The 20124-nt window shown below is 38.1% G+C and overlaps 2 protein-coding genes across 5 annotated transcripts in view; one reads left to right on the top strand and one right to left on the bottom strand.

Annotated features, from left to right (window-relative positions):
• Window positions 1–1587, top strand: part of GFM2 (G elongation factor mitochondrial 2) — a 48809-nt gene extending 47222 nt beyond the window's left edge. For 3 of the 4 annotated variants that reach the window (XM_010363318.2, XM_010363325.2, XM_030927258.1), the window contains 2 exons: window positions 214–396; window positions 1029–1587. In XM_010363318.2, the coding sequence (XP_010361620.1) occupies window positions 214–396; window positions 1029–1157 (312 nt within the window). In that variant the 3' untranslated portion in view covers window positions 1158–1587. Of the gene's footprint in view, window positions 1–213; window positions 397–1028 lie in introns of those variants that run through there. The other variant, XR_004056343.1, reaches the window with a different exon arrangement.
• Window positions 1505–20124, bottom strand: part of HEXB (hexosaminidase subunit beta) — a 28502-nt gene continuing 9882 nt past the window's right edge. Inside the window, exons 4-14 of the mRNA XM_010363308.1 lie at window positions 19034–19080; window positions 18640–18750; window positions 11156–11257; window positions 9047–9176; window positions 7020–7200; window positions 6051–6137; window positions 4397–4469; window positions 3793–3967; window positions 2251–2341; window positions 2033–2137; window positions 1505–1671 (exon numbers count right to left, since the gene is read on the bottom strand). Of these exons, the coding sequence (XP_010361610.1) occupies window positions 1614–1671; window positions 2033–2137; window positions 2251–2341; window positions 3793–3967; window positions 4397–4469; window positions 6051–6137; window positions 7020–7200; window positions 9047–9176; window positions 11156–11257; window positions 18640–18750; window positions 19034–19080 (1160 nt within the window). The 3' untranslated portion in view covers window positions 1505–1613. The remainder of the gene's footprint in view (window positions 1672–2032; window positions 2138–2250; window positions 2342–3792; window positions 3968–4396; window positions 4470–6050; window positions 6138–7019; window positions 7201–9046; window positions 9177–11155; window positions 11258–18639; window positions 18751–19033; window positions 19081–20124) is intronic.

Genomic DNA, 20124 nt, shown 5'->3' with positions numbered 1-20124 from the left:
TGCTAAACACCCCTCCTTGCATACCATACAAAAGATCTATAAATTATCATGCTTATTATACCAGCAAATATTGTAGTTGTTGACGTCTTATAAAATGTTACCTTTAAAGGGAGAGTTAAAGCAAGCTTATGTCTTTTTGTATGAGCTCTAGGCTTAAGAGTATGGGCAGTATTTATTTATGAAAGATAAGTTAACATTCTTTAATTTCTTTAGGCTCTGAAGAAAGCTGATAAGCAAGTTTTGGAGCCTCTGATGAGTCTTGAGGTTACAGTAGCTAGAGATTATCTCAGCCCTGTCCTGGCAGATCTGGCACAAAGAAGAGGAAACATTCAGGAAATTCAGACTCGCCAGGACAACAAAGTTGTTATTGGATTTGTTCCCTTAGCAGATATTATGGTAAGTACTTTGTAACGGAAAAGTACATATTCTTCTTAATTCAGGGGATATAATATGCCAGTGAATAGACAATCAGTAACCTAAAAGAAACATTAAGGCTTTGATTTAGGGAATAAATGTTAAGTTTCAACCAGCAGGAATGGTTAGGACTTTGAATTTAAATTGTTGGGAAATCCAGGGATTCTACCATTACAAGGGGGTATTTGTAGTCCTACAAAGCTTGAGATGTGCTGTACCAAAATGTGGTGCCAGTCTATATGATCATTTTTTCCCTGCCAAGCATTTATCTTACTTCTACCATTGTCAGTTTTAAGGCAAGTTATCATTCTTCTCCCCTATCAGCCTTTTCTGCTCCAGGACAGGCACCTGGGTTGCCAGCAGAGTAGTAGGAAGGGCACAGCCATCTAACAAATACGTCTGTAGCATACTTGCACTACTCTGCTTTCTGTCCTCGATATTTTTATATCTAACTTACCCTGAAAAAAGTTAAATGATCTGTTTGAAGGAAGTGATATAGCTAAGTCACATGAGTGGCAACATCACTTTCCCCTAATAGTCAAAAGATAATCAGCAGGAAGAGAAACTTGAGGCTTAAATTTGATAATATAAGTGACCTAAATTATTTTGCTTAGGGTTATTCAACTGTGCTTCGAACGCTAACATCAGGCTCAGCTACTTTTGCCTTAGAACTATCTACTTATCAAGCCATGAATTCTCAAGATCAAAATACACTGCTCAACCGGAGAAGTGGTTTGACCTAAATGTTTTAGTTTTTGGAGAGAAATTCAGGAGCACCTAGCTACTTCATTTTCAGTAAGAACAATTTTTATTGCACAAATAAAGTACTGTTTCAGTACATTTAGAAAACTAGATAAAAGATATAACTTAAGCTTTGATAGTGGCGCTGGAGCCACCCGTTTTAATTTAATGAGAAATATGCTTTGCTGTTTAAAGCCACTGTACCTGAATCATGCTGTTCATCTATGAAATTACTATTAGTAGCAAACACTCAACTCTTTGGAAGAGTGCTATCACGAAGGTGTCTTTAAGCTTATCTCAAGAAAGATGCCAGGCCTCTATATGTAATAAGAAATAAGAGGGTCAAAGGTTCAATCAATAAAAATATTTTATTCAAAAAAGTCTAATATCTTATTTTACGTGATTTCAAAATAAAGTTGACTGTAGTACAGATTGCTGTGCCTTGTTCCCCTCCATTTTTACACGTTCTCATGGTTACAATATCCAGCATAAAGAGGTTGTGCAGCTATTCCACGTCTGTAGATAGATAACATGAATAAAGATATTTTAGGTATCATTTATGTCATCTTAGAAATTTACATTAGAATCACTAAATCACAGCATTACTGAAAATAAGGGAAGAAAATTAAAGCAACTCAAGATGGAGTTCGAAGTTACACCAAAATTTTTTGTATCTATAAAACAGTCGTAAGTCTGAATATATCTTCTTTACAGGTATTATTACCTACAAAAAAATAATTCCTGGTTTCTTCTCATTATTTCTTAGGTAACACACATTTCTATTTATAGCAAAAGAAACTAGCTAACACTGAATAGGAAGGCTACAAATCACACTGGACTTAATAGTATCCTAGCTTGAGAAACAAATATTTCTTACTCGACCATCCTGCAACGGTGCCTTGTCAGTCTGTCATAGGCGCCATCCATATCTCTGACATCTTTGGAGCTCCAGAGTCTCTCACCAACAGCACTTGCCCGAGGCCTAAAATTTAAACCACACGTCCCCCCAAGCAGTTTATGTTTAGTACTTTTGTGTTTAGATGGAGAAGGAAAGCTAAGGCACCTTAATTCTTAAATGTTATGTAAATCCCATACCATAATCTTGGAGTGAGGTTAGTTGCATCCACATATTCTCCCCATAGACAAGCTTCTCCACCAATGAAAAGTTGTTTCTGTTCCTGAGTACCTAAATTAAAATCATTGAATTGATATAAGTTCAGAAGCTCAAAGCTTGTGCACAGAGGCAATATTAATTTCTTCATCAAGATTTGTTTCCTCTGTCTTTATCCTAGGGCAACATTTCTCTACTGTGGTCAGCAGGACCTTGGGAGATGTTAATGGTTGTGGCACAAAAAAGGTGGCCCCTCTTCCCCCCTCCCAAAAAATAATGGTTGCAAACTTTATTCCCAGCCCTGACCCATGGTTCACAGTGTGTGTTAGCCCCATAGATTAACGTAGTGGGCCAGTATTAAAGTTTTATTTTGGTTGTATGCAAACTTATCTGGACACCAGAAACCATTTTTCAAATCCCTGGTTGTCTATTTAGTAGTGTGCCAGGGAACATAAGTTGGAATACTAGTTTTTTAGTGGACTGTGACCATTCCTGCCTTTAATTTCTACCTCTTGGCATTTAAAACAAAAATTGAATACTTAATTTTTTTTTTTTTTTTTTTTTTGAGATGGAGTCTCACTTGGTCACCCAGGCTGCAGTGTGGTGGCACAATCTTGGCTCACTGCAACCTCCTGGGTTCAAGAAATTCTCCGCCTAAGCCTCCCAAGTAACAGGGATTACAGGTACCCACCCCCATGCCCAGCTAATTTTTGTATTTTTAGTAGAGATGGAGTTTCACCATCTTGGCCAGGCTGGTCTTGAACTCCTGGCCTCATGATCCACCTGCCTCAGCCTCCCAAAGTGCTGGGATTACAGGCATAAGCCACTGCACCCAGCCACTTAATGCTTTTTAAAAATCAGTAATTATCACTTTTTGATCCTCATAAAATTCATTGTATATAAAATTACCAATTAATAAGACCTATGGTTCTGAAACTTTTTTAAATACCAAAATCCCTTTTCAAGGATTTTGTACTAAAGGCTGATGTACAAAATTGGACAAAGTAGAATGTTCTTTATGAAGGGGATCTGACAGCCTGAAGCGCCACCCTTCAGATGTCCCCTCCTGTCCCATCCACCAAGGATTCTACTCCTCAGAATCCTAAGACAACACAGCCTGAAATCCACTGAACTAAAACTGTAGCTTTGGTTAGGTGTCTTACATTGGAGAAGCAGTTCAGAAGAGGGCATATAAGGTTAATGCAATCAAATAGCTTTAGAATGTAGAGAGTGAGGTGTCATCACTGAAAATGGAGATAAAATGTAGGGGGATCTATAATACTTTCGAAGTTCTTGAATTTAGGCAACTATATGGTTTTTTGAGAGTTTGATACTGAGCTTAAAAAAAGTACATAAAATCAAGGATCAAACATAAAAGATAGGTAGGTGGTAGGTGATATCTAGGTAAGGATTTCTGGGGTGGGAGGTTAGGGAAGAAAACTCATAAAACAAAGGTAACAATGGTTGCTTCACTTACCATCAGCTTCACAGTAACCCACAACACGCGGACCAACTGCTTCACTTACCAGCAAAATCAAGAGGTTCCACTTTATAGTATTTCCTCCAATCTTGTCCATAACTAATCAAATCTAAGTACCAAGGAGCAGAAAGGATTACAGGCAAGCCAGATGCTGTGACTTTGCTGAGTTCCTCAGGATACGCGTTGTCTTTCCATACTTCAACTATTGTGCCCGGCACAAGCTATTAACGTTACAAATTGCAATACATATTATTAAGCGTAGAACATAGTAGATGAAATTGAAAGTTTAAGGCATTATTACTAGCAACATAATTTTCTAAGATCCTTAAAAATCTGCACTTCCTTTTTCCCCTTCAGAGTTAGTGCCATGTGATACTCATTTTAGAGACTTAAAATGAAAAGTTTCATCCACCTTAAGTTTGGATATTTAACTTTTGCTTATATATGGATACCACTTAGGTTCAGTTAACTAAGGCTGAGACTTGCATTTTAGTCTCATTTCTACCAAACTTACCTTGGAACTATGAGGTCCAAAGTGGTCACTAACCACACTGGAAAGGTAATACTAGTAGTTAGACTTGCAAATTCCCAGTTGCCCCAAGAAAAATAATTCTCTTACATTGATCAGATGCAGTCTTCACAATGCTCACCTTCACTTTATCATCAAAAACCTCCTGCCAGACAATGGATCCCTTGTTTATGGTTGCAATAATATCCAAAACCCTAGTATTACAAAAAAATTATAGTTATTTTAGATCACAAGCTTAACAATCTATTTAAAACATGTACATTTTCTATCAAGGATTTCTTGCATTTTGAGAGGTGCCTTTCAGTATAGTACAGCTTTATAGCAGAAGCAGCTAAAGTTGGGAAGTGTCACAAGTACTTCCTCCTTTTTAGCACATGATATAGAACCTAACATAGTTTGGGGGTTTAATAATCATTTGCTGAATGAATGAGTTAAACATACCCCTAAGATAGGGAGAAGTGGCCTCAAATTGAGTTGGTAGGCAACTCAGGAAATTGTATAGGCAGCAATCTGTTAAAATTTTATGGCTGTCTTAAAATGATAGGGACCATGATCTAGCCTGTCATATCACATAAATTACATGTAAAAGTTGCTGACAATCAGTCCACAAATATTTACAGATACTTAGACAATGCCAGGTGCTCTGCAGATAAATTAAATGCATTACACAAAAAGCTGAATAGGCAAAGGCTGGAACCTGGGCTTGCCAAATAAATGGTACGGCATAAGGTTTGGCAACTACAGCTTGCAGACTGTTTTTGTATGTCTCATGGGCTAAGAATGGTTTTTATATTTGTAAAGCATTTTTTTTTTTTAAGTTTTAAAATTTGAGTTTTTGGTTTATTTTTTTAACTTAAAAGAAAATTGTATGTGGCCCATGAAGCCTAAAATCTTTACTCTCTGGCCCTTTACAGAAAAAGTTTGCCAATCCCTGTAGAGAACAGCATGGTCTAGTAGAACTTCCTGGGATGGAAATGTATATATATGCACTTTTCAGTATGGCAGTCACTAGCCTCAGCTGGCTACTGAACACTTGACATGTGGCTAATGCAACTGAGTAGCTGAATTTTTAACTTTCATTAATTTTAATTAATTTATATATGGACAGACACCTGTGGCTATGGCTACTGTATTGGGTAGCACAGCTATATAGTAAAATAAATGCTCCTGAAATTGACAAAATGGAATGAATTCCAGGTGAAGACTTCACAGGGTAGCCAGGGCTTCAAGCTGAGTTTTATTGATTGATTGATTGATTGAAACAGAGTCTCACTCTGTTGCCCAGGCTGGAGTACAGAGTGCAGTGGTGTGATCTTGGCTCACTGCAACCTCCACCTCCCAGGAGATTCTCTCTCAGCCTCCCAAGTAGCTGGGATTACAGGCACCCACCACCACGCCTGGCTAATTTTTGTATTTTTAGTAGAGATGGGGTTTCACGGTGTTGGCCAGGCTGGTCTCACACTCCTGGCCTCTGGTGATCTGCCTGCCTTGGCCTCCCAAAGTGCTGGGATTACAGGCGTGAGTCACCATGCCCAGCCCAAGCTGAATTTTTAGAACAGATGACTGCCTTCCTATATTTCAACAGCTGTTAGAAAATACTTGGAGTTACCATGTTACTGATTTAAAGCAAGCAGTGGGTATTGCTTCTTTTAGTGATTTTTCACATCTACACTTAGGCAAAGGATGTAGAGAAAATGTAAAAATAAAGCACATTGCTAAATAAACTTTTACAAAAAGCATTAATAAAAACAGAAATAGGCTTTCAAACAACTTACTTTTGAATGTAGAAAGATTCTAGTTTTTTAAAATCTTTGCCAAAGCCTTTTTGCTTCATGAAATCTTGAATTTTTGGATTTGATTCCCTACAGCAAAGAGTGATTAAAATTTCATTAGAAGTTTGATATGCTCACTTTATTATTTAAAGCAGTATATATCCTTAATATCAGTTGTGCAGACTTAAAACTATTAAAGTTTGTAGGTAGTAAAAAGAAGCCTAAAAACTTAATTACAAGTTATCTTAATTATCCATTGCAAACAGTTTTTTCAAGAAGCTGACTTCCTATAAAAATGGCTTTCTTTACCTTACCACCTTTCTCCTCCATCTAAAGCTATTTGCAGAGAGAACTTTTATTTGAAAAATCTTTCCTATTTAATCATCGATTGCCCTCTTTCACTAAAGTTGTTCTCATTTCACAGTAGTCTTTTTTTGAATCTCCATTTTCTTCTGCATCTTGTTTTCCCTTAAGCTTTACTTTGCCATACCACCCAAATGCACATTCTACAAAAATCTACCATCTCAGGAGTCATGTTGCCCAGTTTAACCCTTACAAGCAGGCATGTTACTCTTAAGTCTTCCTTATGGTATGGAGCCCTCTACAGCTACTTCAGTGCAACAGGTTTTTTATTCTTTTTTTTTTTTTTTTTTGAGATGGAGTCTGATTCTGTCACCCAGTCTGGAGTATAGTGGCATGATCTCAGCTCACTGCAGTATCTTCCTCCCGGGTTCGAGATATTCTGCCTCAGCCTCCTGAGTAACTGGGATTACAGGCACCTGCCACCAAGCCCAGCTACTTTTTGTATTTTTAGTAGAGACTGGGTTTCACAGTGTTGGCCAGGCTGGTCTTGAACTCCTGACCTCATGATCCTCCCACCTCGGCCTCCCAAAGTGCTGGGATTACATGCTTGAGCCACCGCACCCAGCCTCTTTTTTTTTTTTTAAAAGAGGTTTTAAGGAATCATCTTACCAACATTTAAATTCCACTTCATCTCCTCCCAAATGAATGAATTGATCTGGAAACACCTCACTAATTTCTTTGAAAAATGTAGTAAGGAAGCTGTATGTTGTATTCAGAGTAGGGTTTATAGGTCCAAAAGAGTTCAACTTGTTTTGTCTACTGTAACACGGAGTCAGGAGGTCTTTCTGACCTAGAACAAAATATAATTAAGATTCTTTTAAAAAGAAGTGAACTCATTATAAAGATCTGGTTTTCCACGTGATTTTATTATGTCATTTTATTGAAGCTACAAGATTATATACACAAAAGATGAGCATGTTTACTAAGAGCTAGTAATTTCTTCCAAATAAGAAGGAAATGTTTCCTGAATCCTGTCTCTTTGCCTCTTTGTTTCCCATTATATCTGAGATTTTATCTATGTCAAATGTTAACTACCAAATCTTCAGTTTGCCTCAACCCTTTTTCTTGAGCTTCAATTCATATTTCAAATTCCTTGCTGGATACAACTGGAAATCCTAACTGTACTTCAAATACAAGATAACAAAACACACCATCTGCAATCCCTAACCTCCCTTTCTCTAGCTTCTGATTTTCGTATTCTAGCAAGGGTACCATCATCATCCTAGAGTATATACCTCTTCTCTCTCCTGGAGTCCATCAGTTGCCAAGTTCCATGGATAGTTCCAGAATGTCTCTCAGTTCTGTCCATTATTTTCCATTCCCACTATCACCCTCCTGGTCCAGAACTCCAATCTGTCACTTTCCCAAAGGTTTTCCAAAAGTGTGGTTCCTATCACGTTACTCCTCTGCTCAGAAATGTTCACTGGTTTCCAGTGTGTCCTGATGAAGTTCACATTCCTCACCAAAGACCCTCTAATGTACTCTTCCAGATTTACCTCTCACTATTCCCCATGTCTACTCTAATAATATTGAGCAATTAAAAATGTTGGTACTGTACTATGTGCTTTACATTATTTAAGTCTCAAAAATATTACATGATAGCTACTACTAATTCTCATTTTAGAGCTGGAGAAACTAAAGATGAGATATTATAACTTGCCCAATGTCACCTAGTTTATAACGGCAGAAGCAAGATTCAAACCCAAGCTGTCTGGCTCCAAAGCCAAAGTTCTAATCATCGCCCTATAATGCCTCCTACTCTGCTACACTCTACTGCAGCTACATACCTGTCAAGCATATCTTACACTTTTTGCACACCTTTCCTTATGCCATTTCCTCTGCCAGAAACATGAATATATTCTGTGATCACTCAAAAGCATTTTAAGTGTCACCTCATCTGTGAAACCATTTCTTGAATTCACTTATGTTCTACTTTTTGTAATCACTTTTTGTTTTCTTTTATTCCCTTTTTTATACTTCAGGCAGTACCTAATCACAATGACTTGCTCACAGTAGACACATAGTAGTTACTGAATTGTATCTGTCAATAGCGTTACTGATAGACCCATCACAATTAAGAACAAAATGAGCAAACACTAGGTCATAAAATAAATGCAGTACCTCAAACATTTACTTTTGCAACTTATAAAATACAACTCCTGGCCAGGCGCAGTGGCTCACGCCTATAATCCCAACACTTTGGTAGGCCAAGGTGGGCCAATCATGAAGTCAGGAGATCAAGACCATCCTGGCTAAAATGGTCTCTACTAAAAATACAAAAAATTAGCGTGGTGGCAGGTGCCTGTAGTCCCAGCTACTCAGGAGGCTGCGGCAGGAGAATCGCTTGAACCTGGGAGGCAGAGGTTGCAGTGAGCCAAGATCACACCACTGCACTCCAGCCTGAGCAATGTAGCGAGACTCCATCTCAAAAAACAAAACAAAAAAATTAGCCGGGCATGGTGGTGCATGCCTGTAGTCCCAGGTACTCAGGAGGCTGAGACAGGAAAATTGCTTGATCCTGGGAGGTGGAGGTTGCAATAAGCCAAGATTGTACCACTGCACTCCAGCCTGGGTGACAGAGCAAGACTCCATCTCAAAAAATAAAAAATAAGATAAAATAAAATACAACTCCTTACCTTTTCCCCAAGATAGTGTATGCCCAGGGGTATCAAATTCTGGCAGGACTCGAATTCCTCGTAATCTGGCATATTCAATCACCATACGGACATCATTTGGTGTATAAACATGAGACAAAGAATAGCTTCCCTGTAAAAGTCATATTTATTCAAGTTAAAATGTACAATGTAGATTTGATCCTGGAAATTAACAATTGTGCTTGCATTTGATATCTGACAGCAAATTTTTTCATTATGACAATGTATTAGTTTCATGTGGTATTAGAGGACTCATTTAAAAATAATATAGGGCCATAGTTTCAGGAGTAGGAAATTTCAGAAAGATAATTTCTACTAAGTCACACATACTCAAAGGATGATAGCCGTTTTGGGGCTTTTGTCAAATCATTTGTTTACCATATTTTAGCAATAAATTCTCAGTATACTTTGGGCTAATCCCAGATTTACTGGTAGAAATGTCTGTCTCCATCAGTGCCTCCTGTTTCAAGAGTGTCTACTATCATGCTGTTTCAACTTCCATGTAAGCATACAACAAAACAAATGTCTCCAAAGTGAGACTTCTGAAAACACTGCTCTTGTCAATTTTAGAGTAAAAATGTACACCTTATTACAAAGCATAGCTATTGTCCTGCAAAGGACTGTCAGCTTCAATTACTATCAGCTTGAAAAATTCCCATATAGACTCTGTAATAAGTGACTTGGTTTATTAATGATTACCTCAGTCCCTTTATAGGTCACTTGAAAAATTAGAACTCAATATTGTTTGTAACTAAAGTTCTATCAAAGCTATTCCTTAGCACATTTCTCAAACTATGGGCTATAAATGCTCAATGGCAGAAAAGTAGTCTTGTCTCCCAGCACCGCAAATCAAATTTCTATCAAGACTAGATTTAACTACCAGTTTATAGTAAATACCGGGACATGTTAATTGACACTATGGGGTGCTATCAGCAAAACCCAGACTGTGGGAAACTGTAGGACACATGACTCAGTTTCTTCAACAACAACAAATTACAGGAGAAAAAGGTGGGGAGAGGGGACACATAGATCAAAAGAGAATTACTAGACATTAACTCACCACAGTTATGGAGTGTATTTGTATCCCACTGCACGTTTTTTAAAATAATGTAAATATTGACTGGCTGTCTAGATTACTGTTAATTTTTTAGCTGCAATCATGTATTATGGCTATTTTTTCTTAAAGAACAGGCCTTTTTACAGTGAGATATGATGATGGATTTTATTCAAAACAACAGGATGGGGCAGGGCTTGTGCAGGAGTTTAAGTGATATAAGATTGACCATGTATTCATGTTTGAACCTGTGTGATCAGAACATGGGAATTCATTAAACTATTCTATATCTGTATATGTTTGAAATTTGCCATAATAAAAAGTAAAACAAAAGGAAACAAAAACATAAGTGCTGTTAGCACATTTTAGCCTACATACATAACACTGGAGAACGTTTGGGAATTATGCCTGGAGGACAGAATTTAGAGTCCTGGCTCTGTCCCGTCCTAACCACAACTTTAGACAAGGTGCATCATTTCTCTGGATGTCAGGTACCTTCTTTGTATTACAGGGATATTAAACTAGGGGACACTGAGGGTCCCTCCCAGCTCCACTGGTCCATAATACAGTCAATTTGAACACTGTTAACTGAGACTACCATTATTTTCTAAGAAAACACTCTCACCTCTAAAATTCCCTACTTCATGTAGTTTCTCAGAGAAAAATAGTCATTTATGGATTTCCAAACAATTATGTTTAAAACAAATACACTGTTGGACAACTTGATAAATATATTATCTTAACCATATGTAATTTGAGAATTATTCAGGGCTTCTACCTTAAGATGTTAAATTTCAATTTATACTTCCCCAGAGATTGTTTATATTCTCAATAACAATTACAGGAACAGTTATAACAGTAAAAAAAATAGTTTTATGGATGTAAAATGCTAAGTCACAGCCAAAAAAAATTAAAAACCATAAACATCTGATTTTTACACTTTGATTCTATCCATAAGAACAAACATTTAAGTTACAAACTTGTAATGAAACTATACCCAGCGTTTTTGTAGACAGAGTACAATATAATTTACTCACTTTATTGCTTAACTCAGGAAACGCGATGCTCTGATATGGGAAAGACTGGTCATCGACTATGTGCCAGTGAAGAACATTAAACTTATTAAAAGCCATGGCATCCTGCAAGCAAACATATTTAGAAATTATATACTGCAGGTATCATATACAATCCATATTACCCATCTACATTTGGAATTGCTTCCAATATGTCTGCTTCCTTTAAAAATAATTTTTTTTTTTTTTGAGACAGGGTCTCACTCTGTTATCCAGGCTGGAGTACAGTGGCACGATCTTGGCTCACTGCAGCCTTGACCTCCCAGTCTCAAGTAATCCTCCCACTTCAGCCTCTTGAGTAGCAGGGACTACAGGCGCCCACCACCATGCCCAGCTAATTTTTGTATTTTTTGTAGAAACAGGGTTTTGCCATGTTGCCCAGGCTGGTCTGGAACTCCTGGGCTCAAGCCATCCAAAGTGCTGGGATTTGGCTAAAATGTATCTTTCAGCGAAGAAAGAATGAGAAGAAATAGAAATTCTTCATCATACATCACATGACACGTCAGTATACAAAAAGCCTCTGGAGATGTATTTATTCTAGACGGTGAGTTGTAACTGCTCTGTAGGAGGAGAGCAAGCTTATAAATTCCAAGTATGTAGGGGACTGCCAAGAATGCAAAATGGTTCTTGGCTGCCACTGTGTTTGGGAATAGAGCAAAGGAAAAATGGAGCATTCATTTAAGTACCAGGACTTATAATTCCCACAGTTCTGAAATTTGAGTCCCAACCAAGAATTTCATTGCAAACTCAATACAATTCTCCCAGAGAAATTTTTGGGTGAATTGAGTTATTAATTTTATGTATACTCTAGGGGAATAACCAATATAATATTTATATAAAACATAAACACTACTTTTAAAAGATGAAAAATAATAAGGGAGAAGATTTGTCCAATAAGATCATCAAAACTTAAAGACTCCCTCTTCATCAAGGCTGAAGGGATTCGGCTGATGGAGTTAGGAAATCTTTTACATAAAAGGGGATTGTGCAGATAAATATATTGAGGATAAAAGGAGGATCTTCACTCTCAGAGAAGGGAGCTAGAAATATAGGTGTTAACTGGAATTGAGGTTATTAATACAAACTCATGGTTTTTAACATAGACCAGGGGTTGGCAAACATTTTACATAAAGGGCTAGACAGTAAATATTTTGGCTTTGCAAGTCATAGAATTTGTTACACCTACTCCACTCTGCAACTGTAGAGTGAGACAATATGTAAACAAATGTATGTGGCTATATTCCTGTAAACTTTATTTGTGAGGCCAGACATGGTGGCTCACACCTGTAATCCCAGTACTTTGGGAGGCTGAGGCAGGAAGATTGCTTGGACCCAGGAGTTTGAGACCAGACTGCATGACAGTGAGACCTCATCTCTACTAAAAAATTTTTAAGAAATTAGTCGGGCATGGTGACACATGCCTGTAGTCCCACCCATTCTGGAGGCTGAGGTGGGAGGATTGCTTGAGCCTGGGAGGTTGAGACTGCAGTAAGCTGAGCTCATACCTCTGCACTCCAGCCTGGAGGTGACAGCGAGACCAAAACCCCATGTTTGTGAAAACAGATAGTGAACTGGATTTGACCTTTGGGTTATAGTTTGCCAACTCCTGATACAAACAGATAAAAAAATCAGGAAAGATGTGTGCGTATTCATATAAATATATACATACATAGGTACACACATTTTCTAGCTCTCTCTGCTCAGAGGGTCTACAATGACACCCTAGTAGCAATGAGCGCACCTAGAGCCTAGACATTGGTTTCAAAATGTTGTTCACCACTAAGAGTTCCCTGAAGAAAAGTCTGAGGACACAGAAAAGACTGGGACAGGGAAGATAGGCCTGGAACATCATGTGCCAAAAAGAAAGAAAGTGCTCCAAGATTAAAGGGAACCTGCAAGGGATATAAGAGGCAACTTGAAGGACTTCCAGTGACCAAAGCTGAGATAATTTGACTATTAAACAGGGAAAGTGGCCGGGCACGGTGGCTCACGCCTGTAATTCCAGCACTTTGGGAGGTCAAGGCAGGTGGATCACCTGAGGTCAGGAGCTTGAGACCAGCCTGGCCAATATGGTGAAACCCCGTCTCTACTAAAAATACAAAAATTAGCGGGGCGTGGTGGTGTGATGCCTGTAACCCCAACTACTCAGGAGGCTGAGGCAGGAGAATCGCTTGAACCTGGGAGGCGGAGGTTGCAGTGAGCTGAGCCCTCACCATTGCACTCCAGCCTGGGCAACAAGAGCGAAACTCCATCTCAAAAAAACAAAAAAACCAACAAACAACAACAACAACAAAAAAAAACAGGGAAAGTAACAGATTACAATCCCGAATAACATAGTAACCCATAAGTCAACACTGATAAAAATAATGAATACTTAAATAAAAGAGAAGGGATTGCTCTACCTTACACTTAAATGCCAAGTAATAAATGATAGAAGGAACGATGGAATTAGAAGCATCACCACTGGGTAGCTACCTTAGTAATAACTGATTTAGGCAAGAACTATCTGTGGATGCTAAAACTAGTGAGTGAATGCTGGCTGAAGAATGGGATTTTACACGGTCTCAAGATTTCTTCCCACAAGATACTTAATTACTTTTTAAGTATGAAACACTTTTTAATTGACATCACAGTGGAAAAACCTGGCAGATGACATCTTAGACAAGTTATAAGTGAACAATACCAGATACGAAATAAGTAAGACATTGTGTCACCTGATATACACTGAGAAGAACATAGCATCCTTTCTGCTTTATTCCTGCCAAAAAGGCATAACTGAATCTTATCTGCTGCAAAATGGACAAGCTAAGGCATACTTTACAAAATAACTGGCCTATACTCTTCAAAAATGTCATGGTCTTAAAAGACAAGGAAAGTAGTCAGTTGCAGATGAATGGTGGCCAAAGAGACATACAAGTAAATGCAACATCAGATTTTGGATGGGACGTGGAACCTATAAAAGACATTGTTGGAACAATCGAAATTTGAATGGGGTCTGCGTATTGGATGCAGTATTGTGTCAATTTCCTGATTTTGATGGTTGTACTGAAGTTATTAAATGTCCTTTTTTTAAGAAATTCATCCTGAAATATTAAGGGGGTATTGATGCATCATATGTGCCCATATGGTTTAGAAAATGTGTTTTTAGAGAGGGAGAATAAAGCAAATACAAAGCTTAAATTTAATATTTAATAAATACAATAAAAATGCACACTATTTACAACTTTTCCCTAAGTTTAAGACTTCAAAATACAAACAAAATCAAAAATAAAAACTGCTAAAGCTATAGAAATTAAAACCACATGTACTGGCCCAAGAAGACAAACTAGTAAAGATTATGACTTCAGAAAGTAACTTCTGTATTTATCGGAATTTAGTATCTAATAATTGTAATTGAATTTAGTATTTAGTAATTGTCATTGAAAGCAATAGGGAATTGTAGATTGCTCAGAAATGAGGGGATTACTGGCTAACCATTTGGAAAGTAAAATTAAAATGCCTACTAGGTTTGACACACTAAAGTAAATTCTAATGGAATCAAGAATTTAGTAAGAAAAAGTATAATAATACTAAAAAAAATTTAAGAGGTTATTTTTATATTTATATCCTTATTGTAGAGAAGGATTCTCAGCATACTTCCCAAAGCCAAAAATGATAGAAAGGATCACATTGAAATACACTACTCCTTTAAAAAACGTGTGGCTGGGGATAGTAGCTCATGCCTGTAATCCTAGCACTTTGAGAGGGCAAGGCAGGTGGATCGCCTGAGCTCAGGAGACCAGCCTGGAAAACATGGCAAAACCCCATCTCTTAAAAAAAAAAAAAAAAAAAAAAAGTTAGCAGGGTTCTTTGCTAAAAAATAAAAATAAAAAAATTTTGCCAGGCATGGGGGCTCACACCTGTAATCCCAGCACTTTGGGAGGCTGAGGCAGGTAGATCACCTGAGGTCAGGAGTTCAAGATCAGCCTGGCCAACATGGTAAAACTCTGTCTCTACTAAAAATACAAAAATTAGCTAGGCATGATGGCAGGTGCCTGTAATCCCAGCTACTTGGAGGCTGAGGCAGGAGAATCACTTGAATCCAAGAGGCAGAGGCTGCAGTGAGCTGAGACCGCACCATTGCACTCCAGCCTAGGCGACAGAGCAAGACTCCATCTCAAAAAAAAAAAAAAAGGAAAACTCTGTCTCAAAAAATAAATAAAAAAGTCTACAGGCATTATAGACATAGTTATTAAAACAAATTTAGAAAAAATTCACAATATATGATAGGTAAGTATATAATGTAAATATAAGGTGGAGTGTGGTGGCTCATGCCTATAATCCCAACACTTTGGGAGGCCAAGGTGGAAGGATCACTTGACACCAAGAGTTTGAGACTAGCCTGGGCTATATGATAAGACCCTACCTCTACAAATTTTTTTTTAAAATATAAAAAATTTAAATTAATTAAAATTTAAATATAATATATATATAAGCAAATATAAAAGTATCAGTGGCACAATCCATAGACAAATATAACATTAAAACATTAAACCAATAAAGAAGGTATTCACATTCTAGATGACAAAGTAAACATAGAAAATAAACATACAGCTGGGTACAGTGGCTCATGCCTGTAATCCTAGCACTTCGAGAGGCCGAGGTGGGCAGACCGCCTGAGCTCAGGAGTTTGAGACCAGCCTCGGCAACATGGCGAAACCCTGTCTTTACTAAAAATACAAAAAATTAGCCGGGTGTGGTGGTGCATGCCTGTAATCCCAGTTACTCAGGAGGCTGAGGTTTGAGAATCATTTGAACCCAGGAGACAGATTACAGTGAGCCAAGATCGGACCACTGCACTCCAGTCTGGGTCACATAGCGAGACTGTCTCAAAAAAAAGAAAAAAAAAGAAAAAGGAACTTACAGTTTATAATATAAAATATACAAATAGCTAATCTGTAAAAAAAAAAAAAAAAAAAAAGGCTTATATTCACTAAAAAGCAAGGAAGTGCACATTAAAACAAGGAGATATATGTTATCATTAGATCAGCAACAAACATGGCAAAGATGTACCACACTGTTGGCCAAGCATATGTGGCTATGACCGACCTGTCTAGAAGGCAGCCTGACAGTATATACCAAAAGTTAAAATGTACCAAAAATTAAAATATATACATCTTAAGCCCGGAAATCCACTTCTAAGAATTTATCCTCAAGAAATAATCTTGACAAGTGTACAAATATGTATGTGTAAAAACACTCTGCAGTAGCATTTATAATAAATTAACTTAGATGTCCATCAGCATGAGACTAGTTAAATAAAGTGAAATATTCAACTGTTAAAAGGGTAGCAAAGGCCAGGTGCGGTGGCTCACATCTGTAATCCCATCACTTTGCAAGGCCAAGGCAGGCAGATCACTTGAGGTCAGGAGTTCAAGATCAGCCTGACCAACATGATGAAATCCCATCTCTACTAAAAACACAAAAATTAGCCAGGTGTGGTGGCGGGCGCCTGTAATCCCAGCTACTTGGGAGGCAGAGGTAAGAGAATCACTTGAACTCGGGAGGCGGAGGTTGCAGTGAGCCAAGATTGTGCTACTGCACTCCAGCCTGGGTAACAGAGCAAGACTCCGTCTCACACACAAAAAAGGGGGGGGCGGGGGGTAGCAAAAGTACGGTCTAAGTTTTTTAAAAAGTCACATTGTATATGTTAATATATTCATTTTGTTTGTTTTGAGATGGAGTCTCGTTCTGTCGCCCAGGCTGGAGTGCAGTGGTGTAAACTTGGCTCACTCCAACCTCCCTCTCCCAGGTTCAAGTGATGTTTGTGCCTCAGTCTCCCAAGTAGCTGGAATTATAGTCGTGCACCACCACGCCTGGCTGATTTTTTGTATTTTTAGTAGAGACAGGTTTCACCATGGTGCTCAGGCTGGTCTTGAACTCTTGACCTCAAATGATCCACCTGCCTCCACCTCCCAAAGTGCTGAGATTACAGGCATGACCACTGTACCCTGCCTAATATATTCATTTTTTAAGTCTAAAATGAGATAAGTAGGACATAAAAATGTATGTCGAACTTTGGCAAATGAAATTATGGGATGACTGCCTATTTTTGCATATTTATATTGTTTAAACTTTTTACACTAAGCATTTATTTCTTAAAAGTGACAAGAGTGTCTTTTGGAGAAAAATTGCAGAGTATAATGTAAATGTAAAAATAATTTTTAGGCCGGGCATGGTGGCTCACGCCTGTAATCCCAGCACTTTGGGAGGCTGAGGCAGGCGGATCACAAGGTCAAGAGATCGAGACCATCCTGGCCAACATGGTGAAACCCCATCTCTACTGAAAACACAAAAATCAGCGGGGTGTGGTGGCGCACACCTGTAATCCTAACTACTTGGGAGGCCGAGGCAGGAGAATTGCTTGAATCTGGGAGGCAGAGGTTGCGGTGAGCCAAGATCACGCCATTGCCCTCCAACCTGACGAGAGAGTGAGACTTCAACTAAAAAAAAATAATAACAATTTTAAAATAGCATATAGCATAGTGTCATCATAAATGATCAGGTGAAGGTGCAAAAAAACATGTGAGAAAACCTCCCCACCCCTACAAATTGGCAGGTGATGGTGGGGATTAACCAATAAAAAAAAGCCCATAGGAGAAAACAGTTATTGTCAACCTTCTTCCTAACCCATACCACTCTGGAGGTTCTGTATTCCTTTGGAATAGTTCCCTAGGTATAAAGGAGCACCTGGACTCCTTTCTAATGCCACTTACAAAAAAAGTAAGAGTAGGTCACAAAATTTAAAGGGCACTAACTAGAAGTATGGTGGCCATGTTTTTTTTTTTTTTTTTTTTTTTTTGAGATGGAGTCTTGCTCTGTCGCCCAGGCTGGAGCACAGTGGTGCGATCTCGGCTCACTGCAACCTCCACCCTGGGAGGGTTCAAGCAGTTCTCCTGTCTCAGCCTCCCTTGTAGCTGGGATTACAGGCGCACACTACCATGCCTAATTTTTGTATTTTTAGTAGAGATGGGGTTTTGCCACGTTGGCCAGGCTGGTCTTGAACTCCTGATCTCAGGTGATCCACCTGCCTCGGCCTCCCAAAGTGCTGGGATTACAAGTGTGAGCCACCGCACCTGGGTGGCCATGTATTCCTAACCAAAAGTCTAGACACATGATTTGACAAAAGGGAGTATATGTAAAGGGCCAACGGGCAGTGTTTAAACTTTCTCTTTACAGTCTTGGCTAAATACATGTTATACATGGCTCTCGCACTGAAAACAGGAGGGTGACTCTCAAGGGGACCTCCACATCACAGCTGAGGAAACACACTAGGGACTGAGGAAAGAATGTCCAGTGCTTATACAAATTCCCCCATTCCAACCTACCAATAGTAACCAACGTAAAGTTACAACACAAAGGAGACACCTTCAGAATAGACGATGGATTAGAATGAAGTACTTACTTACCAGAGTTTTAAGAATAATCTTAACTGGCAGATAGTGTCTGGATGTATCAATCAAAATTCCTCTGTGAGGAAACCTTGGAGAATCAATAATGGTGGATTCATTGATGGTGAACTATAAGACAAAATAAAATTTTGGTTTAGTTTTAGAATTTTCTGTTGTCTTGAACTCAGCTACTTATATTACATGACTACTTATACTACTTGACTACAGCTACTTATACAAGCATTTCATAAAATATTAATTGAGAACAATAAAAAGTATGAAATTTACATTTACCAGCTAAGATAAATATCTGGGGAAAAGAAACCTTCAGGAAACAACAGCTAAACAGGTTACATTTTTTTCTATTAGTAATTTGTCTAACAATTTTTAGTAACATAATAATCATACTTACAGTCCCACAAGAATCTTGATAAACTAACTGGCTAAAGGTCTCTAAACCTGAGGAAAGTAAAATTTATTGCATTAATTTATAAACAAACAAATTGAGATGATAAAAGCTATATTATTCAACCAGACTCATAACCAAGTAAGGCAAATACAATTAAATATAGTGTTATACCTGTATCCTCTAAAATATATTGTTATACCTACACCTACACCCTCTACCATAATTTCCAAAATCAAAGCCAAATTAAAAAAAAATCCATTGCACTTCTCTACTCATCTAATAAAAGTGCTTTACTTCATTGTACCCATACCCTGGGGTTTCAATATACACAAAAGAAGAATAGTAATTTAATAAAATACCAGTTTCTTAATAAATTTATAGCATTATGAGAGAATTTTTATAATCAAATACAGTCACTTTTAGAAGGTACCTAAATGTAACAGGGAAAAATGGCTGGAAAAACCATGAAACTATAAATAAAGGCCAATTTACAATATACAGCGTTTTACTTATAGCTGTAAAGACTAACTTCTGAACATTTTTTACTCAAGTGGATTATTCCCTGAATATACCAGTTGACAGGCTAATTCTTCTAAACGGCCTTGACTTTATTCAGATTCCTCATTCTAGCTGACAGCTATATAGCCAGGGAATTTTTATCCTAAGAACAGTACAGTCATCTTTCCTATGCCTTCCTCTCTCCCCAACCTCGTCAAGTACAGATTCATGCTGGGAAGAATAACTTTGAAAGTTTCTATTAAGTGACACTACAATAATGATGAGTTCAGAGTACATTACTCTGAAAGTCTGATGGTAAACAGAAAATACGGACTTCTTGGACTAGAAATCTAGTCACTGCATACTCGCAAGACTGGTTTTTTTTTGTTATTGTTGTTGTTGTTTTGGTTTTTTTTTTTTGAGATGGAGTCTCGCTCTGTCACCCAGGATGGAGTGCAGCGGTGTGATCTCGGCTTATTGCAACCTCCGCCTCCTGGGTTCAAGTACTTCTCCTGCCTCAGCCTCCTAAGTAGCTGGGACTACAAGCATGTACCACCACGCCTGGCTAATTTTTGTATTTTTAGTAGAGATGGGGT

Source organism: Rhinopithecus roxellana, chromosome 3, assembly GCF_007565055.1.
Source record: "Rhinopithecus roxellana isolate Shanxi Qingling chromosome 3, ASM756505v1, whole genome shotgun sequence".
In the NCBI taxonomy this organism is placed as follows: Eukaryota; Metazoa; Chordata; class Mammalia; order Primates; family Cercopithecidae; genus Rhinopithecus; species Rhinopithecus roxellana.
The sequence above is the reverse complement of the archived record's forward strand: the minus strand, read 5'-3'. Positions and strand labels throughout refer to the sequence as shown.